This window comes from Anser anser (assembly GCF_964211835.1).
Source record: "Anser anser genome assembly, chromosome: 5".
Taxonomy (NCBI): domain Eukaryota; kingdom Metazoa; phylum Chordata; class Aves; order Anseriformes; family Anatidae; genus Anser; species Anser anser.
Genome location: NC_139725.1, coordinates 35,297,548 through 35,325,384, shown reverse-complemented (window position 1 = coordinate 35,325,384; position 27,837 = coordinate 35,297,548). Strand labels below are relative to the sequence as shown.

The 27,837-nt window shown below is 52.4% G+C and overlaps 1 protein-coding gene and 2 long non-coding RNA genes across 5 annotated transcripts; 1 reads left to right on the top strand and 2 right to left on the bottom strand.

Moving 5' to 3' along the window:
- Positions 1 to 589: 589 nt before the first annotated feature.
- Positions 590 to 16,673, bottom strand: LOC310900873. The gene is made up of 5 exons (XR_014585434.1): positions 15,672 to 16,673; positions 15,110 to 15,305; positions 8,178 to 8,762; positions 3,434 to 7,895; positions 590 to 1,183 (listed from the first exon to the last, which is right to left on the bottom strand). It is a non-coding gene; the product is annotated as an uncharacterized lncRNA (long non-coding RNA).
- On the top strand, positions 5,445 to 23,717 carry ANO9 (anoctamin 9). 2 transcript variants are annotated; one of them, XM_083839525.1, is made up of 24 exons: positions 5,445 to 5,582; positions 10,905 to 10,970; positions 11,177 to 11,293; positions 11,941 to 12,080; positions 12,385 to 12,434; positions 13,032 to 13,090; positions 13,291 to 13,373; positions 15,052 to 15,186; positions 15,297 to 15,393; positions 15,783 to 15,843; positions 16,903 to 16,985; positions 17,450 to 17,554; positions 17,811 to 17,975; positions 18,071 to 18,107; positions 18,626 to 18,737; positions 19,011 to 19,068; positions 19,234 to 19,331; positions 19,537 to 19,703; positions 20,235 to 20,387; positions 20,702 to 20,849; positions 21,543 to 21,662; positions 21,820 to 21,913; positions 22,033 to 22,145; positions 23,039 to 23,717. In XM_083839525.1, exons 1-24 carry the CDS (start codon positions 5,577 to 5,579, stop codon positions 23,064 to 23,066), a joined length of 2,295 nt encoding a protein of 764 aa, XP_083695651.1. In that variant the 5' UTR covers positions 5,445 to 5,576; the 3' UTR covers positions 23,067 to 23,717. The 2 variants fall into 2 exon arrangements, with proteins under 2 accessions (XP_083695651.1, XP_083695652.1); XM_083839526.1 differs by lacking the exons at positions 21,543 to 21,662; positions 21,820 to 21,913; positions 22,033 to 22,145; positions 23,039 to 23,717 and having other exon boundaries at positions 20,235 to 20,559; positions 20,653 to 20,774.
- Positions 20,686 to 27,819, bottom strand: LOC310900874. 2 transcript variants are annotated; one of them, XR_014585436.1, is made up of 4 exons: positions 27,422 to 27,801; positions 25,403 to 26,760; positions 23,296 to 25,137; positions 20,686 to 20,819 (listed from the first exon to the last, which is right to left on the bottom strand). It is a non-coding gene; the product is annotated as an uncharacterized lncRNA (long non-coding RNA). The 2 variants fall into 2 exon arrangements; XR_014585435.1 differs by lacking the exon at positions 20,686 to 20,819 and having other exon boundaries at positions 23,853 to 25,137; positions 27,426 to 27,819.
- Positions 27,820 to 27,837: the final 18 nt, after the last annotated feature.

Sequence of the window (27,837 nt, the reverse complement as noted above, 5' to 3'; positions counted from 1 at the left end):
GGCTAGTGGTCGCACGGGAGCCACCTGCTCACTTGTTCAGACACACACGGAGACATTTCTAGAGAGGCAAGTCCAAATGCATGATTTGGGTGCTCCCACGCCCTCAAGCTTGCTGTATTCTTAATCCTCCTTGACCCCCTCATGGGGTCTCTTACCTGCAGCAGAACATCCTGAGCTTTCCAAACTCATCATGAGGATCAGGCTCTTCAACCAAAACAAACCCAAACATGAGATACTGCTCCTGGCCCGTGGGTAGGGAGACCTTTCTTTCCAGCAAGATGCTAGAGCCATCCTGGTGCTTTCTGTGTTAGCAGACACCACATGGGAGAAGAAAACCCTGCAGGAGCGAAGAAGGAAAGCCAAGGAAGAAATGAGGGAAAATATTTAGGTGACTGTGAAGGAATGAGCTGGCCGCATGATGGCAGCAGCTAGCTAGGCAAAGAGCAAGGAGTGCGCGGGGTAATGAGCAGCAGAAATTGCTTGTAACCACCAGCTAGGAGCTATTAGAGCCATTTGTGTATGAAAGGAGCTTTGCTGGGTTGGCAACGCTACCATTCTGCTTGTTTTCTCTCTTGTTAAAGACAGAGCAAGTCTGTGTAGCTGCCACACCTGAGCAAGAAGGATTCAACCAAAGATTCTCCAAGAAGGTTGAATACCCCTGCCCTTTGAGAAGAAAACAATTCTGCAGGTACACTTCTGGCTACTGCACAGTCTTCTACTTACCTGAACTGCCCTCTCTCTCCTGGCAGCCCCACTATGTTTTATGAGACCTGGGGGCCCTTAGCCTGTTCCAAGAGATGCCACCAACTCCCACTGCAAAAGCAAAGGCTGCGGTCACACAGCTTTGTGTCACATTGGGAACATCCACCACATCTCACAAAGGAAACCTAAACAAGCTCTACATTAGTGTCCCTTTCTGCCCAGCCTAAAGCCCTGACGTGCAAAACAAATTAAATACACACAGTACTCACCAAGCAACAGCTGACGCAGCTTTCTGTAGTCATTGCAAGCACTGAGTCAGATCCAAGCCTTCTGGGCACTTATGGACTCCTACCTCCCTGTGTCTGTTGACATGGGCCCATCACCACTGCTTTGGGCCTTCAGGACAGGCAGAAATTCTCCAGGACCCAGCTTTTCGGAGGGTCTTTTTTTCAAGGAGCTACAGCTCGTTGGCCTGGTACAACTGGAAGAAATGCACAAGAGGCTAAAATTGTACAGCCAGAGCAGAAGTTAGAGCTGATGGCATAAAAAGCAGGTTGGGAAGTGCAGTCAGGACTTTGGAAGAAGCTTTTTCATGAGGAGGGTTGTGCAGTGCCAGGTCACCTGAAGAGGTGGAGGAATGAATCTCTGTCAATTGAGGCTTTCAAGACTCAGCCAGACAGAGCCCCGAGGATCTAATGCCAACAATTCACCCACTTGGAGCAGGAGGTTAGACTGGAGACCTCCAGAGGCCCCTTCCAACAGCACTTCCATGTTTCCATGCCTTACAGGGTGAAGCCCCCCAGTACTTTCACCTGGAGCAGCACCACCTCGCACAGCCAGAAGGCTACAACATGCTGCTTTCTGTCACCTCCAGAGCCACAGCTGGCCCTCTCCAGCACACTGGCTCTTCCTCTGCCTTAGCCTCAAATTTCAAAACAAATTTTGGCCCCAAAAGTGGAACTTTTCCCATCCAGAACCACTTCCCTTGAACTATCTCCAAAGCACAGTTGGTGGTGCTAGATGACAGCAGCTCGAGCATTCAGACCCAATATATTCTTGCCAGGCTCTCAGTATCTGGCTGGCTTGCTCATTAGTGCTGTTGTCTAATAAGATTTTTTAGTGCTGCTGAGAAACATATGCACTGCAATCAAACGTGAAGCTTAAGATGTTCAGCAAGTATTAGGCTTTATACAGTGATTCGACATCACTGGCTTCTGCCTGATTCTTGTCTTCCCTCCTTTTCCAATAGCAGGTAGGATTCAAGCCCAATGTGAATTATTTTCAGCCCATTTCACTTAGCAGATTTTCTTGGAAACTTCTATCTGGCTTTTGACTGATGTCTTCAAAATTAACCCAAAGTCCTACAAACGTTTTCATTTTTTTCTTCTCTACCCATTTTATGCCAGTCAGACTGCACAAACAGAATGGCTAATTTCTTTAATTGCTAAGGATCTGTCTGGTGCTGGGCTGTCACATGAGGCTGAGCAGCCAGTTCTCACCTCTGCATATCTGAGCAGGATGAAGGATCTCTGCCTCCAATCAGTTCATAAGTGGCACAGAGGTGCCTCAGGGAAACACAGCCCTTCTAACGAAAAAGAAAGAAGTTGCAGTTTGACACAAAAAACATCTAAACAACCTCTTCTGAAGGATCTTTCTTCTTTCGTGTCCTTCCAGCCAGATGCACAGGAAGGCAATACCCTTCAAAATCTTGGAAAGAAGGAAAGAAGGAAAGAAGGAAAGAAGGAAAGAAGGAAAGAAGGAAAGAAGGAAAGAAGGAAAGAAGGAAAGAAGGAAAGAAGGAAAGAAGGAAAGAAGGAAAGAAGGAAAGAAGGAAAGAAGGAAAGAAGGAAAGAAGGAAAGAAGGAAAGAAGGAAAGAAGGAAAGAAGGAAATCAGAGGCCCTGAGGACTGAAAAAAGACCAAATAAATACTTTAGCACCATCCTAAATTAGGGATGCATGCATGCAGGATCACTTTGGAGCACTCAGAAGAGGACTGCTCTGTCAGAAAGCATCACTGCGAGGCAAGATGTAGACAGGCATCCTCTTTCTAGTAGAAGTGGTTTAATACACGAAGCTTCCAGTTGTTTGTTACTACTTCTCAGATGGAAATCACGTCTGCACGTCTGGCTGGGACTGACAGGACAAGGGAGTGCTCCTAGAGAGCCTCAGTACTGACTCGCTCAGCGCAGGTCAAACCACTGCCCAAAGTGGTTGAAATGTGTCAGGCTGATGCGATACCACAGCAGATTAGGATGTACTCACGTGACTGACCCCAGCAGCAATAAACCGTTAAGAGCGATAACATCTTAAATAATTCTGTCTGCTTACAAAGCGTTTGTGCTGTTGCAATGCCTCAGCAAACACACAAACTGGAGTTTCACACCACCTCACGCCTTAACCAGATATTCCAGTGACAGGCTGGAGAGTTCATAATTTCCCTCCCTGCTTTTAGTTTCCCGTGCTGCCATCCTCAGCACCATTCCCCCAAGAGCACTAAATGCCAAGGCAGCGTGTTGCAGGAGAGTTACGTGAGGAGGAAAGCACTGAAATAAGAACACCATCAATTTGGCTGCCGGCCTTGCTGCAAAAGGAGCTGAATCTTGCCAGGGCAGAGCCAAATTCCTCCTGAACTGAAGAAGAAAAAGTTCGTTGTTTCCTCCAAGTGCTGTGAGAAGCACCACAGAGGTCAAACACCTAGGACAAAGAGCCAGTCTGCAGGCACAGACTCACCTTCTCTGCTGGCTGGCAAAACCCATGAGCTCTGGGGACTGGTGCTGGAAGCAGCTGCTGCCCATGTTCAGTGAGCTACCCTATCTGCAGAGCAAAGTCCTCCCAGTCCTCCTTGGCAAAGTTTGCAGGACAAAGACACAGATGTGCAGGTAGAGCCACGTGGCTGTCCCACCTTTCCGTTTAACCCATCAGTGCTCAAATTGCAAAGGGCCTTGGTATTCTGTCGGGAGACTTGGAAAGCACCATGGATCCTGTCTTAAAAGACTTCACTCATTTCCCATGTAAACACGCACATGTTTTCCCACACCCGTAGAGAGCTACTGACGATCAAGACAGTTTTCCCCTCCTGGCCAGCCCTGCAGATCACTTCTGGGAGGCTAAAGGTCGCTCCTTGCCCTGCTCTACCCTTGATTTCAAACACAGCAGGAAATTCAGAAGACGGCTCTTTTTAAAAAATGGTAATCGCAGGGCTGATTCATCGTCTGTGCAAGGCACTTGGCAAAGCCACAGAATGACTGGAAAAAACAGCGTGGAGATGCCAGCTGCCTTCCCTGCCAAGATACACCTGGGTTACCCCCCCAGGAGTCATTTTATGTAAGAGCTACCCAATGCAACGCCCTTGGAGAGCACAGGAGAATCCGAACCAGGGGATGACTAACTCTTCTGGGAAAAGACAGCTCTTCTTATCTTGGAAACTAAAACAAGAAACTGCCGTAAAACAGATATAGGGAGAGTTGTCAGACATGGCTCACACATAATGTTTTCACTGTCTCTTTTTGTAAAAAGAGAGCTATACCCTGCTCCAAGCTGTAGGTCTGGATGAACTGAGCCTTTATGATCATATAAGCAAGCAAACAAAAACATTTGTGTTTTGTTTATGATTTCCAGTGGCTCACTGCCAAGCACCTTGCCACAAATGCCGTCAGGAAAGCAGGGACTGAAGCCATCACACTCTAGTAAATCACATCTGCTTAGAAGTGACAAGATTTTAAGGAGCAGGGGGAGGCAAGAGGCCTATGTGGTTTTGGGGAATATTCAGTGCACACTTTGATGCTTCCCTCTTCAGCCATAAGGGAGGGAATACTTGTTCTCAGGGACTGTAAAACACCAGGAGACGTTCCCATAATTGTTGGCACTGGACGCTGAGGCCCTGCATGCAGCAGCACTATCACATATGGGAGAATGAAGGGCAAAACTTCCAGTGCTGCTTTCAGCAGCCAGCGAGGTGTGAAGAAAGGATTTATTGGTCTCTGTTCAGCCCTTCCAGGAAGCCAGATTTTCTTTGTGGTTTGGGAAGACCAGACTGGGAAATATAAGAGGAGCAGAAAACACTGGGCCACTGAGAAACCATGGAGACCATCCTCACTTACCTGAAAGCTCATACTTGGCCTCTTTTCCTTGTCCTGGCAGTTAAAAAACTTCACCCATGACCCCATCCTGTTCACTCTCAAAGCCTGTGCTGCTCTCACCATCTTTTCCATGTAGCCCAGAGTTTCCCCCAACAATGAGACGGATCATGCACAGCACAGATTTTTATTTTTTTTCAGGTTCGGGGCGAAGCACTAACTCTTTATTTCTCAGCTTGAAATGAAGAGTTGAATGCTTTCTAGAGCTTCTGCTAATTTCCTTCTTCTAACTTCTGCTAACTTCCTTCCTCCTTTTGGCCCCTGTTTGTGAAACCTCCTTGGGGGTGTTCACAGGACACAGCGAGTGGCTTTATAACAGAGAAGGAAGACAGGTGGCCAAGGTGCTCTCACCGAGCTAACAAGAGGAGCCACAAAGGCCGACTCCACGGGGTTATCAGCCTACGCCGCTGGGCGGTACTGGGCTTGCCACTCCTTTGAACAAGGGTGAAGGGCAAATTTCTCACCTCCTCCTTCCTATCTGCCCACTGCCGAGCAGAAGCAGCTCCCTCCCAAGGCAGGAGGGAGTCCCACACGGAAGTCGAGCCACCGCTCCCGTTCACATGAGACCTCAGGCAGAGGTGCTGGGGAAGCCGACCACCTCCTGCCAAAAAACCCCAGGAGCCTCTCAGCCTGCTCCACCTGCAGCCTCCGCCACACCACCTGCCTGACAGACAGCTCCCAAGGGACCTGCCAGGAGGAGCCAAAGGGGGGGGAAGAGAAAGACTCTTCACTTCACCATGCAGGTAGGAAATAGAAACTGCTCAGCTATTTCCAAGAGGTGGGTTTTTTTTCCAGCATCTCAGAACCGTCTGTAGCTTGGAAATTCCTACGCTGTAAGCGCTAATCTCTGCCACTCACATGCTTTCAGCCCCTAGGGTACTCAAAAAGTACCATAAAACCTCAGTTCCTCTTTCCAGTGAGCAATCTCATCTTATCATGACCACGTAAAGGGGAAAGCAGTGCGCTGTGCTTGCTCTGCAGTTTCCCCACAGTACCCGCAGCATGGGAGCGAGGCAGAGCTGAGCTCCACACACCACCCCAAAGATGCAGGGGGGTCAGGCCAGTGGGGTCACGCATGGCCCCACACCTTGATGCCACAGTTCAGAGTTTTCAGAGAGCAGATCACAGAAGCGTGGTTTGGTTTTAAGAAGGCTGAGACCAGATCTTTAGTTTCTACGTGCCCAGGAAAAGGCACTGCTTATTCCAGCGGAGGTGACAGCTCCCCATATTAGAGGGGTGCCTGAAATAATGTCAGAGGAGAAGGGGAGCTGCAAAGGTTTGTTTCTTTAGCTTGAAAGAAAAGAAAGTTTCTTTTATTCAAAAGGCAAACTCTCTATGACTGGGACAGCTAGAAAAAGCACAGGTATACCGTCTGCCTGTTCAATTAGATTGTCACATTTCTTAGGAAACTATGAGATAGGGTGGAAGTGCTCCAGGGGAAGGGAGGAGAGCACAGGAAGCACTTGTAGGAATCATCCCCAAGACAAGATAGCAGTTCGGTCATCTTTGTGTAGGTGATAGGAACCACCCAAACTTTCACCAGCCTACAGCTGGAAAGGAAAACAAGGATGCCGGATCCTGCCCAGGTGGTTCGCCTCAGTTACTCACATAGGTGACTACACTTCCAGCCCAAGGGTACCCCAAAAGGATCCGGTAACCTCCTTGCACGGGGAGCAGGACACCTGGCTGCCTACAAGGAGCCAAGGACCCACTGATACAGCTGGAGAGAAAACTGGCACACTTCAGGGCACGCAAACCCTCCTTGACAGTGCAAATACTGCTCTTTGTGCAGGTTGCTTCTCCCACAGGTTGGCACAGCGTGCGTCCAACCCTGCTCCAAGCACAGCGCAGGAAAAGGGCTAAATGGGAACCGTCCTTCTTGATAGCAAGGAGTAGAGTCCATGGTTTACACAACCGCTTCGGAGCTGAGGCAGCCTTGCCCACACATGAGGCTGACCTGGCTGCCTCGTGCTTCCAGAGCAAAGCAGCTGTCATCAGATTAGTGCTGCCAGTCCCCAGGGCCAGAGAAATAGGTGTGGGAGTCCTAATGATCCAAAGTCCCTGCCTTCTGCAGCTGTCCCTTCACACGAGACACATCTGGCCTCAAAAGCAGGCAGGGCTCCTGCACAACGGCCCCAGCAGAGGAAGCTTAACCCAGCCTTTGCCTCACATTCAGCCCGGCTTGCATGGATGTCAGCAGCCGCCGAGAATTAAGCCTGCTGAAACACCACCCTTCTGTCATCCCAGGTCTGCAACCCCCCCCTCTGCAGCTGAATGCAATTTTGCCTGTTACCGCTCCAGAGGTGGGCACCGGGAATTATCTGCACTGATCTGCAAATAATTTGCAAATCCTTCCCCCCCTCCCTGTTTTTCAGTCCTACACAGAGGCACTCACAGTGCCTGCAGAGGGGGGACCAGGTGGTAAATCCTATTGCTATGGGAACACAGAGACAAGCCTGCCGAGCTGCTGCAGACCCTGCTTCCACAACCTCCTTATTGCCTAGACAGCTGTACGCAGGTGGCTTGAGAAGCATCCCCACTGATTCTGGGGAAAATTAAAAAGTAACAGGTTCCTCTTGGGATTAAAATCAGCGCTTGCTGTTTCAGGAACAAGCAGAAGCAAGGGCAGGATCTGGCAGCATTAGGTCCAGGAGACTGACCACGTTATGACTGGGAGTGCTGGCAGAGGGAGAATGCTCTGCTGAAGCTCTGCAGGGACAGAGCAGGACTCGGGGGCTGGTGGCACCACGGGGTCTGCAAGTGAAGCTCCCGATACTCCACAGCCCCTTGGCCTGGCCTCAAGGACTGAGTCCCATGACTGGATGCTGCCCGTGCACAAACCTGCCTCGGTAATCCCTTCAGCAAGCTTTTCTCTGGGGTAGGTAGCGCTGGTCAGGATGCTTTGCCTCCCAGTAGGGGACCGAGCGTGCAGATGACATGCCTGGGAGCCACCTGGAAACAGAAGCTGCAACGCTAGCAGATCCGTTCACCTTCTCCTGAGCTCTGCTGGGGCTGACACCAGCTGGACAGCAGCGTAGGGGTGCGTCTGGGAACACCTAGGGTACAAAAGGGTACCCTCAGCGCTCCGGGGATCACTGCTAGAGCCGAAAGGCTGGCAGCCTTTGCAGGATGAGGTTGGTGCACGCACAGGCTGGGAGAAACCAGCCAGGCAGGAATGAGACAACGCAACCTGCAGAGAGGTGGTGCCAGCCCAGATCTGTGCCAGCATCAGGAGCCGGGGCAGAGCCCTGACGGGACTCCTGCTCCCTCCCCGTGCCCAGAGAGGGGCTCTCAGACAGGGACAGGTAGAGCCACTCCACCAACTCGGTTATACCCACCTGGGGAGACCAACCGGAGTGAAAACTCACTTCTCCCACCCCAAAGCCTGCTCAGGGCTTGGATGGAGCAGATGATAGCACCACAAATGCCCTTTGTGTCGTGGCTTTAACTGAGGAACCTTTCAGCAGTGGGAAGCACTGGTTCTTACTGTAACAGTGCCTTTTTTGGGGGGGATCCATCTTCCCAAGCCTTCTTGCTTTGCCTTTCTCAGTCTCCCCAATGCTCTTCTGCTCTGGGTGAAGCCAGGGCCGTGGCTCCACATTAGAAAGTATTTGGCAGAGCATTTCAGCCCTTGCCTCATCTCAGTCTCGCTGGCTCCCATGGCCTCATTCTTCAGTGGAAGCTTGGGATCCAGATCTTACATCAGGACTTGGTTGCACCACCACCGCTCCGCTCCCGAGATTACAGCTGGATGAACTCGTCTGTCTGGCCGCTGTTTGGGGACACAAAGTCTTCGGTGGCAATCCTGACTGATGATATCCCCTTCCCCAGCAGCAGATTCTTACTTCTGTGCTGCATCACCGTGCCCTTAGAAACAGCAGCGTAACGGTTTGCGGGGCTGCACCATGAATCACGCCAAAGAACTGCAAAAAAAATATATAATTTTTAAAAGTGCCACTTTTAAGACAAGATCCTTTCCCTGCCCTTGTACAGCATGGCCTTCAGAACAGGTCTTTATTAAACTCATTGCGCTCGCTGGGATCTGAAGCCCAGCATGTTCTTTCCGACCCACAAGGGCTGGTTGGACTAATCCTCTCTTGCCTAAGAGCAACTACGGCTGCGGGACCGGGATGAGATCACGCTGGGGAGGCCAGGCACAGAGGACGGGGACAAAGTGTTTTGAAGCTGACATGCCCTTGTACTGGCACCCACCGACCAGGTCCAGGCCACCCAAGGGTGCTCTCTGCTGCATCCCTCAGAGGAGGGGCACCCTAGGCTGGGCAGAGGGCACCTGCTGCCACAACATCATCTTACTTGCTTCGTGCAGCCCCAAAACCACACCGCTTGGGTGTCTGAGCATAATTAGGCTCAGACTAACTTGGGTGCCTGAGCATAACTCTGCGTTCGCTCCTGCACAGCCTCTCTTTGGAGCTGGCAGTGTACAGGAGGCGAGCAGGAAGAAACCAAGTGTCAGCTGCCCCTGGGCCACAGACTGAGCCATTTGTGGTGCTTTCCAAGGAATTATTTTCCACACTGTCTGCTGCGCAAGCCTCCCATTGCCTGCACCCCATACTCTGTTCCAGGGACTTCAAAACTGCTGTCCCCATCCTGGCCAAAAAGCTAAGAGCTCCCTACCTGAAAGGGAATAGTAAAAAGCAGAAAAGGCAGATGAGAGTCTTGTAAAAACCATTGATGCATGGAGAGGGAGTGAGTTAAGCATCCACACTCTTCTGGTGCAGATGTCAGGGCACCGGGTGAAACAAGGAGGAGTGAAGTCCAGAACTGAGGGAGGTTTTGTTCTGCTGGCTGGCTCTCTCGGGGCCCCAGGACTCTGTAGATGTTAGGCATTACGAGAGAGCAAAACGAGGCTGCCCTTGCTCATGGAGCAGCAATCCCTTAAGGATCCCCAAACACAAAGACATTTTTTGACTCAGGAAGAGCCTGAGCTGGAGACCAAGAGTGCATGGGAGGAGGTTTTGGACATGCCTGCTCTAACCCCTCCCCAGGTACCCCCTTCATGGCCACTGGGAGAGGAAAACTGGGCTGGGTAGGCCTTGATCTTACATTGTAATGCATTTTTACCTACATGAGCTGCCTCTTTCGATGTACTGCAAGCTGCCATGCCAATGGTACACCCTAGAGCATCCAAACACCAGGAGTTTCATCTGCCATCAATCTCCTCACAGTCTGTTCCTGTGCCACAAACACACACCGAGGCTGGGCCTGGAGGGATGAGGGAGCTGCTGTAGGCAGCAACCCCAGGCTGGCACAGTCAGCAAGGGCTTTGTGCTTCTGCAGCCTGAAATGTTTGCAATCCTCACTCTTTCATCTCCTGAAAACAGCCACGGCACCCCAGGACATGCAGAGTGCAGTCAGATGCAGCACCCTGCAGGGAGGCACGAACATGAGACTAGCAGAACTGAGCGCAGGGAGCCTGGCTGATCCCAGCAGCTGCACCTCGCAGGAAGACCCTTCTGTCATCCTGGGCAACCTGCTGTCCCACCTGCCTTTATTTTGGACTCATTTGGTCCCTATTCTTCAGATAAACCACAAGTCGAACAGGCAACACCGAGATGCACTCTGCTTAACCCCAGCAGGTTATTTATCTCACAATCTCTGCTGATGGGCAGGAACCACTCTTTGCTGTGCTCCTCCAGGCCAACTACACACCTCCACCAGCCCATCTGGGGCATGCCCAAGATTCTCCAGCCCATACTCTCTTTCAGGATGCCTTTCATCTGCTATTACCAAACGTCCCTAGCTTGGACACTCTGACAGAGCCTGTGCAGACCACATACAGTGCTGGGTTGGCAGACAACACTGCAAATCCTTTGCCTGCACTATTAAAGATGGGTTTCTCCATACCACAAGCAGAATGCTGCTTACCTGCTCTCACCGGCTGGAGCAGGGCAGCTTGACCCCATTACTTCCAACAGCATGGGCAAGACCTGACCCAGGGCATTGCAAAGCCATCCAGGTGCTTGCAGAGAGAGGTTTGCTCTGTGTTCAAACGCAGGATCTGCCAGAGACCCCACTGAAGCCTTTGCTGGTTTTCTCTTCCACAGGATGAAATTCTGTTGACTCCCTGGAGAAATTTTCCCTTTGAAGACTCAGATCCATTTGCCTCTGCGGTAAGCTTGGCTCCCTGTACACTCACAGTGAGTTCAGAGCTCAAAAATGAGGATTTGAGGGGATTTTGGGGGGATTTGGATTTTGCTCAACGCCAGTCCCCAGGGCCCCTCTACAGAGCATGAGAAAGGTCCAAACCTCCGAGGCACTGGAGCCAAATGGGAGAGTTTGCCATCCCCATTAATTCCCTCGTATTTTCTGTGGGCAGGATGAAGAGAAGTGGGATTTCGTCCTCGTGAGTGACATTCACGAAGTGGGCAGCGTGAAGGAGATCAAGAGGAAGAAGTTCCTGGATGAGCTGAGCAAGAAGGGGTTCACCATCAAGGTAAGGGGCAGCAGATATGGGTATCTGCTACGTAATGAAACGTCTATAAACAACTGGCTTCGAAGGGAAGGTTAAAGAAAGATAATTAAAGCTCAAAAAAAAAGTCTATCCCTGTACTAATATGTGTGTATATATAAACAAACAAAATACTCATTAGTGACATAAGAATTTAGGTAAGTTTTTTGACCTTTATATCTCTATGTGAAAACTAAGTTTCGAACTGGAATTCACACTCTCAAAATCTCTATAATTACTTAGCACAACTATCACATGCTCTTTAGATCACCTATATCTTTCACGCTACACTAAAGCATTTCCAAACCAACAGTTCATTTTAATCACCCCAATTATCAGTTTATCTGTTTTCAGCAGATCATATTTTTAAAAAGAATAAGGTGAGACAGAGGTTATTTCTCTTTCAAGAACAAAAGGCTGGGGATATCTTGTGGTACCCAGGATCCCAGCCTAGTTCAGGCCTCAGGAAGAGACTCAAGCCCTCAAGCCAATCACCCCACCATGTGTAAAACACACGGCACACTCACCCAGGGGAGACTCCAACCCCAGGACTCACACAGCCCCTGGATCTTGCAGCTCTGCCTTTTTCCCTGCCTGCATTGCTCTAACAGCCTCTCTCTTCTACCCACTAGAAAATTGAGGACAAGAAGCTATTTTATGGGGTCCGTGCCCCAAAACATATCTTCCGGAAATACCAGTGGCTCCTGAGGAACCCTCAGGACAGCCAGCTGCAAGACTCTGATGCCCGTCATGACATACCAGTGACAACCAGGTGGGTCCTGAGCTGGGCTGCTGGCTTCCAGCACCTTGCAGCCCCTTACCACCACACCAGCATCCATTTTTCATCTCAGCTCACAACTGTGCCAGGGTTTTCATTCTCCACAGAAAGCAAATTACCACCATTGGTGCAAAGCAGCCAGCTCCTCACTGTCCACAACCAGATCCCTGTTTCTTCCCCACTTCCTTCCCTGGGGTTTTGTGCACACCTCCCTTCCCTTCCCTTCCCTGCTCTCCGGGGCAACAGCACCAGTCTGTATCCTCAGGCTAGCCTGTAATCCCAGTTTCTCCTTGCTCAGGATACGGATCGTGAACTTCATCTTGCAGAACACGGTCACACCTGACCTCGGTAAGGGAGCGGGGCCAGTGGGCCTTTACACCCCCCTTATCCCTGGGGTGATGCACAGCCAGGACCAGCAGCACAGCTCCTGCCCTCTGCCAGGCACAGGCACCCCAGCTGTCTCAGCACCCTTGGGTGGGGATGTGACAAAAAAGAGGTGCGGCTCTGGGAGGTCAATTTGCTGCCATATCCAGAGGCTGGGAGATTTGGACTGCAGGAACCATCAACAGCCCTCTACTCCCTTTCCCCAAATCCACTGCCACCTTTCTGTGTCCCCAAAAAGGCTCGTCCCTCTCTGGCACCCTGGGATCAGCAGGAGAGGTAGCAAATGTGCTGACTCTCCAGCTGTCTTTAAGGACCTGCCTACCTGGCTCGCTCCCAACACCAGCCCCAACACAGCCTGCGGCATCCCAGCTGAGCAGCACAACCACAGGGATTAGCACTGATCCCTTCTGGACAGCTCAGCCTCTCCCAGGCATTTTTTTTTCCTGTCCCCCGCCCTTAAGGCTTCAGAAAAGGTTTTGGGTGATGCTGCCTGGCAGGAAGCACACGGGGAGAAAGCAAAGCTTTGTGTCACTAATCCTTCCCGTTCCACTCTGCTACCAGAGAAGCTGCATGACCTGAAGAAGAAGAACGTCTTTGAGGCAATGTTTCCACTGCACGAGGTGAGGCCAAGTACGCAGATGCCTGGGAGGAAAAGCCACAAGAGGTGGAGGAGCCAGACCGGGTGGGAGAGAGCTTTGGGTAACGGGCTGTATCGGGTCACTCCTGCATGTAGGGCACAACCGGGCTCCAGATGGGAGCTGGGCTGGGGATTAAGGTTGCCCTGACGTTCCTGGGTCCAACCAATTTCTCTGCTCTCCAGAAAGAAGAGGTAAGAGAATTCCTAAAGGAGAAGTGGGCTCGCTGGAGAGATATATTTTGCCAACAGCCGATTGAGAAGATCAGGTAACGTAGGCAGAAGAGGCACAGGGGATCCATCTAGCCAAGAGGCCCCACCTGAAACCCTTTCCCAAGCTCTTGTGTTGTTTTTTTGTTTGTTTTTTAAATCATTAGTTTGTACCTGGCTCTTCTCACATGTATCGGGCCTTTTCTGCAGCTTGTGAAGTTCTTAGCCTAAAGGGTATCCCATGGCACCAAGCTCCGTCTGCTAATTTTGCAGCATGAAAAAACCCCCGCATCTGAGCAGTTTTTAATTAGCCTCTTTCATTTTCCACCACCCTCTCCCACGTACGAGATGAGAACAGAGCATCAGTGAACACCTCCAGCCTGAGGCCGAACTTGGGACATTAAAGGCAACAAGGGGCTCCTATAGCCACATTAAAACTCAGGGAAGAGCATGGCTATTTTAAAAAAGGGAAGAAAATTAAGTCTCCGTGGCCAGGAGAAGGAAGGCAAAAATAACATGCTGCTTCATAAGGTTTTCAGTGTGGGAGGGAGATGAAATGCTAAAATTGCATTCTCTTTCCTTAAACGTGTCTTACAGTTTACAAGTCTAGCAGGGGTACCAGGGAGCCTCGATCCCTTCACGGTGCTCAAAGTCAGACAAAATACCATTTCTAAGGTCAATGCATCCTGACCTGTTGTTATCACAAAAGGATTAAGGGGCCAAGTATGAAATCATTTTCTTAACACAGGCCAGGGAGCACATCACCACCTCTGAGTGCTGGCAGGGAGTGAACCCCTCTGGAATATCGGAGGGGAGGCAGGTCCCTCAGTCAGTAGTTACCAGCATTTCTTACCCATGCCTCCAACCCTCTTACCCAGACAAGAAAAAATGAGATGCTGCTGTCAGAAGAATGAGATGTGAAAGTATTGCAGGGAGGTAGATGAGCTCGGGAGGGGATATTGCTCTGGCTGGAGAAACGCTGCACCTTGCGGCCCTCTCATCTTTTTGAAGCCCTTCTGTTCTGTAGACACTGATTGCAACTTGGTCTCTCAATCACTCCCACTGCTTTTACCTAGAATACAATTCATTTGATCATGTCTACCCTTAAGTCAGCCCCTCTGGGATCGCCTCATGGGAGGGCAGAAGCAGCATTTGTGGGACCATGCCCACAGAGTCATTACAGAGGCGGGCATCATGCAACAGTGGCCCTCTCTGTGGCATATTAACCAAGACGGGGGGGAATGAGGAACAAAATCTCACTCCTTAGTTTGCTTCAGTCACCAGGCTGACTGAGAAAAGGAGAAACCACCTCATTGCCTTCTCCAAGCCCTGCAGGACAGCATGCCCAGCACCACACGGCCCCCAGGAGAGCTCTGCATTTCTCTCCATCCCACATTCACCTCTCAGATGGAGCCGTGCTCTGAGCAGGTCTTTGCTGCGCAGCCCTACAGCAATGTCCACAGTGCTCTTTGCTGCATCCTCAATTAGAGCCCACACACAGGGAGTCCCAGGATCTCCCTTTGCTGACGAAATCCCCTGGGAACTGCTGCCCACTCCTGCTTCTTCCAGGTTACTTGGGCTGACTCTCCCATCCCAGTCCCAATCAAATCCCCAGATATGCAACACTGCCCCTCCTGGACATGGCTATCCCTTTGTGGGTGGAAGAGCATTTCCTAGTGACCCCAAGCAGCATTGTCTCCTCACTGGCTCCAAAGCACATCTCACCTTTCCTTCCAGGTGCTATTTTGGTGAGAAGGTGGCCCTGTACTTTGCCTGGCTTGGCTGGTACACCTACCTGCTGGGATTCGCTGCGATGATCGGCCTGGTGGTCTTCGTGGCTGGGATTACTGTTTTCAACTCCAGCCAGGTGAGGTAAGGCAGCTGAGAACACCAAATGCACATCCCCTTCACAACCCTTTGCTGTGCATATTGCTTTGACCACTGTCACTCCCCTTTGCTTCTCTCTACTCCTTTCTCTCCAGCAAGGAGATCTGCGAAGCCAATAACACCATCATGTGCCCACTCTGCGACCAGAAGTGCCCGTTCTGGTTGCTCTCCGACACCTGCACCTATGCCAGGGTAAGTAGCTCACTTTCCAAGACAGGCTCAAGGTGAAGGATGGGGAAACTCCCAGCTTATGCTGTGCCCATGCCACCAAAAATAAAAGCCCCCCCTGCAAGTTGGCTACAACATGCAGGAGACCTCCACTGATAAGGAGGAAGAGCTTTAGCCAGATCACCATCTCCATCACCACCAAAAAAAAAAGGAAAAGACCAAGGAAAAAGCATTTGCCACGATCTAACAAATCCCTGCTGTCTATCCCCTTCCTGCATTTTGCCCTCCTGCACCATCTTTACCTGTCTCTTGGGAGGTCAGGGTGGCAAGAGGACTACCGAGTGCAGAGGCTTCTCCCCAGCCCTGAGGTGCTCCTTGGTGCCCCCATCACATTCTTCCTTGATCTTCTCCAGGTCACTCACATGATTGACAACGAGGGGACAGTTTTATTTGCCATGTTCATGGCCATCTGGGGTAGGTGTCAATGTCTCAGCACCACACACACGGAGCTTGCAAGGAGGAGCAGCCCGCTATAGCTTAGGGGGAGAGGAGGTGAAAGAAAATGGGACACCAACACAGCTCCAGCATTCAGGGGCTTTTTAGTCCCTAGCTCCTCTACTTCCAGAGCCATCAGTTCCCCCTCCAGACAGCACAAGGGATAAAATCATCCCCAAAATTCCCTTCTACTTCTCAAACACTCCTCAGCTGTCCTGCCTGAGAGCTTTTACTCCTTCATGCACCACAGCCTCCACCCAACTCTGGTCCTTTTCTAGCAGCTGCCTGTAAGTGGTCACAGCTGCAGGAAGGAGGGACCACCATGTCCCTCATTAATCCTTCTCAGGTTGCCACACAATCTTATAGCTTCTGTGGAAGACCACTGGGCTCTGAGTCGATGTGATCCCATCACCATATTAGCTACACATTTAGTCTGGTTTCACCACAGCCCTTTCAGTTACAAACACCACCATGGCTGTAACCAGCCAGCAGCTGGGCTGGGTGTTTCACTGCTGAGCAGGTTACAGACGTGGTCTTGCATGTCCCCATGGGTCAGCTTCCACAGAACAATCTTAGGAAGGTGAATTAACAGAGTGGGTGGCTGTAAATGGATTTGCAGAGGTATAGCTGTGCTGAGGTGCAACGTGGAATGCCTACTCTGTTTTAAAGCATATTTTTCATCAGTCCAGAATAATGTGTTTGTCTGGACCCATGTAACCATGCCCACCACAGCAGACTAACCCTGATGTTAACTCTGGTTTAGATCAAATCCCTTACAGTCCCTAGAGCTGGCCTGACTCCCAGTAAAAACTCACCCCCATACCTCCATCCTCTTCTTCACTGCTGCTCATCCTGGGTCCTTTCTGGTCGCTGAGGTGCAGAGGTGGCTGCTTGTCCTTCAAGGGCCAAGAGCAGTCCAAGCAGCTTTGCCATCAGGTTGGATGGTAACACAACTGTCCAGCCTGTGCTGTGGAATGGAGGGGTGACTTCTGCAGGGCCATCCTTGAGGGTCACCGTGCTCCCACCTTCCCCCCACAGCCACCGTGTTCCTGGAGCTGTGGAAGAGGCAGAGAGCCACCGTGGTCACCAACTGGGACCTGTACAGGTGGGATGAGGATGAGGTAAGGATGTCATCTTTCCTGCTTGGTGCTTTCCTTTTCAGGGCAGGAAATAGCTGGGCTTGCAGAAGAGACGTGGCAGAGGTACCTCCCTGCGGATCTGGACATGTAATAGAGGCACTTAAGCAAGGGGCAAAGCCAACACCTGGCTCCTTTGACAGTCCCAGGAGAGGCAGACCCCTCCAGAGAGCTGAGCAGATGCTGGTCTCCACTCTGCATTGCTAGCCCCCTCTTCACCTGCAGGAGTGCTTGAACTCAGTCAGGACTGGCCATGCTGTTGTAGGTTGGGTTGGGTGCTCGGTCCTGTCCTCTGGTTCTGCTCATCCCACACCTCCGTTTACACAAGCACCCTGGGCTGTCCACCACCTGGGAATGGCTCTGTTGGATCCTCCATTTTCCATATATATACGTGCATGTGTGTGTGTACTTGTTTTATTTATATATATACATATATATATATATTTTAGGAGGAGCTGGCTTTGGAGCTGATCAATAATTTGCAGCACGAACCTCGGCGGTACCAGCACTCCTACTTGCGCAGCACCATCGTACTCATCTTGGTTCTGGTCATGGTATGTGCCACGATGAACATAGGGTAGAAGAGGCAAACCCTTGACACTCTCATTTCTCCCCGTGGGTGTGACGGGCCTAAGGAAAGTCTAGATGAGGAGAGGTGGAAATGTCCATGTTATGAACCTCTAATCCTCCACTTAAGAGGACTGGCTTGCTTTTGAGGCCAGTTCCACGCGGCGAAGAGAGCCAGTGTCTGAAGGCCTGGTGGTCCTCAGCTGGAATGGCTTCTCCTCACCCCACTGCCCTCCTCCGCAGATTGCTGTGCTGATCGGCATTGCCCACGCGCTCGTCATTTATCGGGTGGTCGTGACGGCTCTCTTCACCCAGAGCGACTCTGAATTCTTCCGCGAGCAGGCCAACACAGTGGCCGTGATGACAGGGGCTGTGCTGCACTACCTCACCATCGTCATCATGACCAAGGTGCAGAGTGTGGCACGGGGTGGGTGGTGGTGGGGCTTGCCCTTTTTTTCCCCATCATCAACGCTCCCCTCTTGTTTTACACCTCTCTCCTGCAGGTCAACAGGCGTGTGGCCCTCTTTCTCTGTGACCTGGGTAAGGGAAACTGGGGGCTGCCCCCTGCCTGCACCTGCACCCCACAGCGGTACCCCCACCCCATGGTCCCCAAACGCAGCCAGGCTCATGGCCCCTTCCCTTCCTCCACCACTGCGAAGCATCTCCCAGGCAGCTCTCGCCATGCAGGTCCCCAAGGAAGACCAGCAGCCCGTCGGTGGCCCCCATGCTGCCAGCTGGCTGGCTGTCCCCAGCCACGTTATGCTTTGGAGGGACAGTGGGGCTGAGAGCTGGGATGAGCAGGAAGCCATAACAACCGTAGAAGAGCTTATAACATGGTTTTCCACCCAACCAGAGGCCCCCTTCTGCCCCAGCTTGTGGCTCTGAGGGATCTTTCTTCTAACCTGGGCTTACCACCCTCAGAGGGCTCAGGTGAAGGGGCAGGGAGAGCTCCACAGGGTGCAGAGACCCCTTTACAACCTCCAAGGCTACCATGGGATCCAGGGGGAGCGGGGCAAGGTCCCAGCACTGTGTGACCAAAGCCCTGTTTCTGTCTACAGAGAAACCACGGACCTTCTCCCAGCGTGAGAACAACTTCACCATAAAGATCTTCATCTTCCAGTTCTTCACAAACTTCTCCTCGCTCATCTACATCGCTTTCTTCCTGGGGCGGTGAGTGGTGGCCGGAGGCCCAGGAGGAGCCCAGCCCATCAACCCTCCTCACCAGAGCACAGCGCCCAGGGCAGCTGGCAGACGGGAGAGGGCCACAAACCACCTGGGACCTCAGCAGGGCTTTTCCCTGAGGGTGCGGTGGGTGGGGGGAGCCCCTTGCCTCTCTGCTGATGCCTGGAGGTTGGTGCTCTCCATCCTGCCGCTGGATGTTCATCCAAAGAGGGGTCAACGGTGGGGCTCAACAGACGTCACTCTTCTTGTTTCTCTGCTCAGGATCAACGGCCATCCAGGGAACTACGTGCGCATCGCTGGCAAGTGGAGGCTGGAGGAGGTGAGGGACTTGCCGTGAAACCCTCTGACCCCGCACCACAATTCCTACACTGCATTTCCCTGCTACCCAGCAAGGCTCTGCTGAGCCTCAGCTTGGCCAAGTAGCCCCTCAGGGCAGGTCACACTGCTTGCGGTGCACAACTCTTCTCCTCTTATCCCTCTGCAGTGCCACCCCAGCGGCTGCATCACCGACCTCTTCATCCAGATGGCCATCATCATGATGCTCAAGCAGACCATCAGCAATGTGATGGAGTACCTCATCCCGTAAGCTTTCCTCCAGCCTGCAGAGCACTTCCCAGTGTTCCTGTATATGCAGGACAGCTTCCCAGATCTTACAGAGAATAACCCTGGCCTTTGGGCCAAGATTTCCTCCTTTTCCCCCTATCAGGCCTCCAGGGCTGTCACTGCCAGCAGTTCAGCCCCGCTGTCATCTGCAGGCAGCGGTACAAACTGCTTCCTCCCCTTGCAGCTGGATAGGCCACAAAATACGCACTAGGCAGAAGCGCCCCAAGAAGAGAAACATGGTGTTGGGGGAGGAGGAAGAGCCTGAGGACCCCTGCAAAAAGCAGTGGCTGAGCAACTATCAACTCAACGAGGTCAACATCTTCAGCTTGTTTGATGAGTTCTTGGAGATGGGTACGTAGGGAAGGGGATGGTGAGCAAGGAGGGGTGCTGTGTGCAGTGCCATATGTCCTCCTCAGGTGGGGAGAGCCTGACGTTGGGGAGCCCTTGTATAGGCAAGGGAGAGCTCTGAGACCCAGTTCCATGCCCAGCCCCACTCCAAGAGCCCTGGCACACCAAGATCATTCGCAAAGTCAGGGAGGACAGGCAACTGTGTTGGCCTTGGGTCCCTGCCTAGCATCTTCCTCTCCTCCTAGGAGCATCAAGGTGATGGCTGTAACCCTTAGGTGCTCTCTCTGCTTGGCTGGCTCAACCAGTGCCCAGTGGGGCCCCCATGGAGCTCCCTCTCCGATAGCTCTGGGAGAGGTGGGTGTCCCCTTTGGGGGTGGGGGTCTCCAAGACAGGTCTATCTCCCCCTTTCAGTCCTGCGAGGCCCCTCTGACACAAGCCATAAAGCAGGACAAGCCCACACTGCAGCTGGGTCCCTGTGGGATGACCCCTCCAAGGCGGCTCCGTGCCATCACCCAGCATTTCCCCCTTCTGCAGTGATCCAGTACAGCTTCACCACCATTTTTGTGGCTGCCTTTCCCCTCGCCCCACTGCTGGCTTTCTGCAACAACCTCTTCGAGATCCGTCTGGATGCCATCAAGATGATGCGGCTGCGCCGGCGCATGGTGCCCAGGAAGGCCAATGACATCGGTGAGACGGGGCCCTCTGTAGCTGCTGCTTGGGAAAACAGTGCAGGTGGTGAGCCCCTTCTAAGGTGGGGAGGTCTGGAGCTTCCCTTTGCCAGGGGCTGGTACCACTTGGCTGTGGAGCACAGGGAGAGCTGTGTATTGGGGAAGGAGAAGCAATTTCAGATCCTGCAGAGGTTGAAGGGCACCTTGGATCTCTCCTTCGTTGAGCCAGGCCTCTTCTGGCTACGCCAAACCAGCTGGGGCTTGGGTTTGCAACCCCTGAAGAGTGGGAGAAAGCTGGTGGGGCGGGTCTCACTGTCTGCTCCTCTCCCACAGGAATCTGGCTGCAGGTCCTGGAGGCCATTGGCATCCTGGCTGTCATCGGGAACGGACTGGTGATCGCCATCACGTCTGACTTCATCCCTGTGCAGGTCTACAAGTACACGTACAGCCCCTGCATGACGGAAAATAGCACTACTGTGGAGTGAGTGTTGCTGGTCAGGCGCCCCCACCCCTGCAGCCCTGCCTGCAGTGTCCTGTCCTGCCTCGGTGCAAGAGTGTGAGGCGTCCCCCAGAGTGGGGTGGGTTAAAAAGAGTTTTCAAAAGTCTTCAGAAAGAGTTTTCCAGATGGCACCAACTTCAGCATCGCAGCCAGCCTCCCACTCACATCAGTGGGTAAACTGGTGCCTCTGAATGGAAAGAGCACTCTGTAGCACCCCGAGAGCTGCAGGGAGGACTTTCAGCTGGGTGCCCGCCCATGCCCTCTCCTCCCCTCCCTCTTTTCCCACCTTGATTCACCGGCCAAACTCAGTTAAATTGGACAGAGGTCTCAGAGACTTTCATCCCCTCAGCTCTGTGAAAACGGGTGGCTGGGGAGTGGAGGGAGAGCCCCAGACAGAAGCTGGCTTCCCCCCGAATGGGAGGCTACAGTCTGTGCTCAACCACACTACTAATCACCTGAGAGTCCACATACCAGGGAACCCTTAGACACAAAAACTGATTGCTATAAAGACTGTCTGCCTGCAATCTGGGGCCTTTAAGTACCCCCCAAAAAAGGACACAAGAGCTGCAATTTCCTTTAGGGCATGCCATAACTTCTCCGAGTGCGGCCACAAAGCAGGAGTTTCCCCTCGCCGCAGGGTTTCTGTGCCCAGATGTGCCCTTTCCTCCCCCACAGCTGCCTGACCGGCTACATCAACCACAGCCTCTCCGTCTTCCACGTCCAGGACTTCGAGCCCCACACAAAGCTGGCCGAAAATCAGACAGACTTTGTCAGGGGCAAGATCACAGAGTGCAGGTACCGGCACCCCTGCCAGCCCCTCACCATGGCACCTAGCCCCTGGAGGAAGCCACCAGAGCTCCCCTGGGACTGCCATGGAGGGAGCTGAGGTGGGATGTGATGCCTGGCGAGGGGGGAGCCTGGGCTGGCTGGCGCTGACGGGGCTCTGCTGCAGGTACCGGGATTACAGGAACGCCGACGACTACAGCTACACCGTCCAGTTCTGGCACGTCTTTGCAGCCCGGCTTGCCTTCCTCATCCTCTTTGAGGTGAGCACTTAGGGCAAGCTGCCCGGGGAGGCACAAAGAGGCTGGGGCAAACACGGGGATGGTGGCACAGACCTGGGGAGCTGCTCACTGCCCGCGGTGGCTCCGTTTGCTTTCTGCAGCACGTGGCTCTGTGCGTCAAGCTGATCGCAGCCTGGTATGTCCCCGATGTCCCCCAGTCAGTTAAGAATCACGTTCTGAATGAGAAACACAGCAACCTTCGGAAAGAACTGAGGTGGGTGATGCCCCAGAAGGTGCCAGGGGTTGCTGTGCTCAGAGACAGCATGGTGTCCAGCTGGACACCCGGCTGGTTGCAGGATCAGCCAACTCCAGAGCCCCATGGTTGGGCTCCCTGCCTTCATGGGCACAGAGAAGCGTGGGGCTATGAGCCCCTGCCTTCTGCTAAGCTCCTCCATCACACTTTTGGAGGTAGCTTCTCCCCAGCTTTCAGTCCAGCCCCTGTTGCTTAGGGCCTACAGCACTAAATGTTCATTTTAAGGTGGGCTGCATTACCTGGAGAGGAGGAGCCACCTCCCTCCATGCCTGCAGCATCACTGAGCAACCCCGGTGCCTGGCTTTCAAGTGTCTCAAGGCCAGTGAGAAGAGTTCCACCTGAGGTGACTCAATACTAAAGCTCACCAGAGGGCGAGTCTGCTTGCCTTCATCTTTTCCTTTAGGAAAGACGAGCTCCAAAAAAAAACAAGGAGCAATTTTGTCCAAATTTTCCATTTAAAACTTTGCTGGGGGGTGGGGGAACCCACAAAACAATTTCAGCTGGAGGCAGAACCAACTTAGCAGAAAGCTGTAGGTGCTGCTGTCCTCTAGGACTGAACCCTGCTTTGGAGGAGGGCTCAGCCTGCCCCTCCCCACAAGCCTCCCCTGAAATCCAGGTGAGAGCAGAGCTGTGTGGGGTTCAGGAAGCATCACACCACTACCATCCAGCTCCCAGGCTGCGGCTTCCCACCAGCAGAGAGATTTTGCACACACGGGGACTTTCCACAAACAGGGGGTCGTTCTTCGCTTATATCTGGCAAACGGCCCTGTTCCCGCTCGGAACATTTTCCCACTCCCCCCTTCCTTCCCAATGTGGATATCCCATCCATAACCTCCCTCTCCCTTCTCCCCCAGCATGATGGAGTACTCCACCGAGGTGTAGCCTCCTCGCACTGCAAAGACTGAGAAGCACAGACCTGAGCCCCTCTCCCCAGCCCGGCAGCGCCACAGTCACCGGAGGAACCACCGTGGCACCGCCGGCAGAGACAGGCCATGTGCCCCCGAGCTTGGACTTGAGCTGGGGAGCTGATGGCAGCTTCACAGAGCAGGATGCTTTATGACTTGCACAGACACGAGGCGGAAGAAAGTCGCAGCAGAGACAGGAATGCTACCTGGGGCACGGGCTGGGCGAGCGCGCTGCTGGTCTGCAGGAGGTGATCAAACTTCCGCGTCAGTCATCGCCTCCACATGCTGTGCGGCCTCGCAGGAAAAGGCAGCTACTTCAGTCCAGATTCCCTCTCCTGCTCTTTCTTGTTCCTTGGCCCCTTCTTCCTCTGCCTTCAGTGACCTCCCTGCTCCTGTACCATCAAGAAAATTCAGTCCTTCCTCTTTCACACCGGCCAGCACAATCCTCTCGGCACAACTACCGTGTGGCTGCAACTCCAACCCATCGTTTTCACAGGCTGGAAAAGCAAACTCGTTAGCCTGAGTGGCTTTTGCACTGGGCCCTGCCAAGTCACTGCATCTGCTCTGACTCGATTACATTCCCACCTCAACTAGAATGAGAGAACGGTAAATAAACACACTAACTGCACAGGTGCAAGCAGCCTCATCTTCAGCTGCCGTGAGTCACTGTAGTCACACAGGAACCGTTCCCACCTCCCCTCCTTTGCCATCCACATCACCCAAAGAAATTGCCTACTCCAACCTCTCTTTTCTTGATGTGGGTAATCAAAAAAGGGCTGGAGCTGGACCACTTGTACCTAGCACAGCACTAGGGCTGAGGGAGAGGTGCTGGCTAGTGACAGGATTAAAAGAAGCTGGCGCTCTGACCATGCGTAGTGGGGAAAAAACATTTTAATTTGCTAGGGTAACAAAAATGCATTAAGCTACACAGAAAATCCTGAGTCACAGGGCTAGAAAGGGTTATTTCTTGCTGCAAAACAAGCCACTAGCCTAAACCCAAGCCCTGCCAGCCTGATATTTCTTCCCCTCTTCCCTTACAGCTCTCCCTTCTCCCTACAAACACAAGGGGGTTTTGTCTGTAGCAGAGCAGGGGCTACGTGCCACAGCTGGTCTGGTGTCACAGCCATCATTGTGACTTTTCAAATATTTATTTCCAGCCTCTTTGTTTTGCTTCCTGCCAGGCCTACCTGCAGATTTACCAACTCAAGGCAGAGTTATTTGCACAAAAGGAACGATGTGTTTGTTCGGCACTACACAGAAATGAGAATGTGCCCTCAAACGTGGGATCCTTCCCTCAACGTTGGGTGCAGAAACAGCCCTTTGATGCCCCATGCCATGTTAGATCTGTATGTGGCAGCCTTGCTGAGTTGGGTTGGCAAACACAGGGGGAAACAAATTTTCTCTTTCTTTATTTTTCCTAACTTCGATCAATGAGGAAGACAGGAGCACAGGCTGGGGTGTTACAGCTCGGTTTCCAGTTTTGTTATGGTCCCTGTAAGCTCTGGACAAATCCACCGGGGAGTTTTAAAGCTGACCTCTGAGTTTTAGGGTCTTTTTCTTTATGAGAACTGAAAACTTTTAACCAGTTTTGAAGTTTAACCTTGAGCTCCACACTTTCATCATCTCCTCTGTAAAATGGCAATAGGAACCTCAAGGTGAATTGTGGGAATAAGCTGAATAAAACATGGGAGCTACATGGGTAAGCATGTGTGTGAGCACGTGTAATAAACACGTAGCTACAACACAAACTCGGAAAGATGCAGATAATGAAACCGGAGAAACACAGGTCAGGAACAAGTATTTCATTAGGGCTCATCTGTCACGTTCTGTAATTAAAAGTCAGAATAATCCAAGGCCCTGTAAAGAAATGTACACAGTGATGCTTCTTCCTGTAACGCAACCTGTTCTCGCTGTTATAAAGCACCATGGGCACTGCGCATCACAAGAGGCCACACTGCTTGCGGCTCGCTTGAAGGGTCGGAGCAGCCACGCACCTGGAGAGTCCCTGTCCTGATTTAACAACGGAAAGCCACCACCTGCTGTGTTTCCTGGGAAAAGGAGAAGAACAGTGACAGTGATTAAATGTCTGCTACGAGGCGGCACCTCATCCTGTAGCAGTGTTCTCATTTATGGGAGGTGGAGGTGAACTCTGGTACACAGCCGCCTGGCAGCATTAAGTAGCTCAACCTTAATTAGCTTCAAGCTGTTAAATGCATCAAGAACTGGCTATTAGCAACCTCACATCGATAAAGTTATTTCCATCTGCCTCCTAGCTGGCAGGGAGCTCTTCCTACCTCAGCAGCACGCGCTCACCTTGGGCCAGGGTGCAGCAGCAGGGGGACAGGGTCACAAACCCCACAGCAGCACAGCACGCCAAAGCAACAACCTCAAATCAAGAGAATTTTGGCTGCAGCTTGGGATGCAGAGCCAGCTCCTTCCCTACGGCTGCCCCACGTGTGATGACCCCAGCCACTGCCTGCCTGGCACAACGCAGCCCTGTCAAGGCACAGAACAGGGGTAGAGCTATTTTATTGCTGAACCCCAAACACTCACGGTCTCCTGAGGGTCCCACCACACACTCCCAGCAGTAGTGGGGCTTGCAAGGACTCTGCCTTGCTCCCAAGGCCAGCAGGTGACTCTCCCAGGGGTGACATGCCTATGAATACCTACCCAGAACTGCAGCGAAAGGCACCAAAGTTAACTCAAACTGAAAACTTCACTCCCAAGAACGTGGAAAGCCACAAACCACCAAGCAGGGAAACGAAACAAACCATGCAATGCTCTCAGCCCTCTGGCTTGCTCTGTCCTTTTGCCACCGTGACCAAGATCAGCTCCATTTCTTCTTGCTTTAACTTACCCGCGGGAATAACTCTGACAGACAAGAAAGGTTTTATCAGCCCTCAGGTCCCTACCCTGCCTCCTCGTGCCCTTGCCATTCACGTGAGCTGGGGTTTGTTCCTTGGGATCCTTTATCACAGAATCATTAGGGTTGGAAAGCCCTCCAGGATCATCTGGTCCAACCATCGCCCTACCACCAATGTCACCTCTAAAACATGTCCCTAAGCACCACGTCCAACCTCTCCTTGAGCACTGCCAGGGACAGTGACCCCACCACATCCCTGGGCAACCCCTCCCAGTGCCTGACTGCTCTTTCTGAGAAGAAATGTCTCCTCATTTCCAGCCTGAACCTCCCCTGGCGCAACTTGGGGCCATTCCCTCTAGTCCTATTTGTCCTATATAGTCCTGTCGCTACCTATCTGCGAGAAGAGGCTGACCCCCACACACAGGGACCACAAACCCTATGGAGAGGAGCACCAGCTGCACACAAACCCAACCTCAGTCCCTCTATACACCCTTTCTTCCCCCGCGCACATCCAAGCTTTTCCCTCGGGATTTTCCTGGCTCGGGGAGGGGAGCGGCGGGACTACAACTCCCGGCGTGCCCCGCGCGGGGTGGCAGCCACTTCCGGCGCGCCGGCGGGCGGTTGCCGTGGAAACGGGGGGGGGCACAGGCTGACCCGTGCAGGCCGGATTTGGGATTTTTTTTTTCCCCGTAGTTTTTAACAGGATTTATTTTTTTTTCCAACGGCTATCTGATGAGCTGCAGACAGAAGGAGCTGAGTTGGGGGTTGAGCAACGGCAGGCCACCTGAACAGAAGACCCTAGAAAAGCCTTTTTAAAAATATAAAGTAAAATTAAAAAAAAAAAAAAAGCTATGTATGCATTTTAAAGGAAAAGTAAAAACAAACAAACAAACAAACAAACCACCCTTAAAACACTGAAAAAAAAAAAGACAACCAGAAGGTGAAGCACTGGGGCCATGACACCATCTCCCGACATCTTCCTGCCTCTGTGCATGCCTACCACACAGCCCTCCCACCAAAATCCCCCAGGAGCCAGAAACCTCCCCAGTTTCTGCCCTTCTCGTGCCACAATGCTGCCTGGTGGTTGCTGTATGAATTTATTCCTAGAAAAGTCCAGCGGGGAGAGATACCTGGCAGTTCTTACCGATCCCACCACCATCATACTCCGCTGGAGCACGGCGTTTCAGGAGGAAATAGCCACTTTTCTTCCCTTTTCATCCCCAAACTGTGTGATGACCTCACTGAAGACACTGATTTTGGTGCTCTCAGGCAGCAGGTCAGGACTGAGATGCTCTTATACTAGTCATTCACTGCACCAAACACCACAGCTAGGAACATAACCCATGCCTGGGAGTGCTGCAGCTCTAATATTTACCTCCTTGGTAAATATCACAGCTGTCACCTGCTGCTCATCAGCAGCCACGTCTCACCCAGCCCCCGTTCCCCACTGCGAGCTGACCCCACATTACCCACTTGGTCCTGCTGAGATCCTTCAGGCACAGCTGCCACCCTCCTGGCCTTGTCTGCGCCCCGCCATCAGTACCTCACCTTGACGAAGCCCCAAAGCACCAAGTTTTTAGGTGCTCAGCAAACTCTGTCTCCAAAATGCACCCTGAGCATCAAGTCAATGCCTCTGACCTCCCCTCTGTGGCCTGGGGAGCCGGTGTTACCGGTGGGTGCAGGTTTTGTCTCGCCCCAACGCCTCCACGGGCTTTTCCAGCCACAGGGAGCCGGGGGGAATTTCCTCCTGCATGCACCCAACTCCCCGGGGGCTGCTCGGCTGGCAGGGTGCACGGCTTGTCTTCCTTCTCCTTTTTTCTCTCTCTTTTTTTTTTCCGTCTTTTTCCCCTCCCATAATGCCAAAGTTATTTAGTTTTTTTTTTTC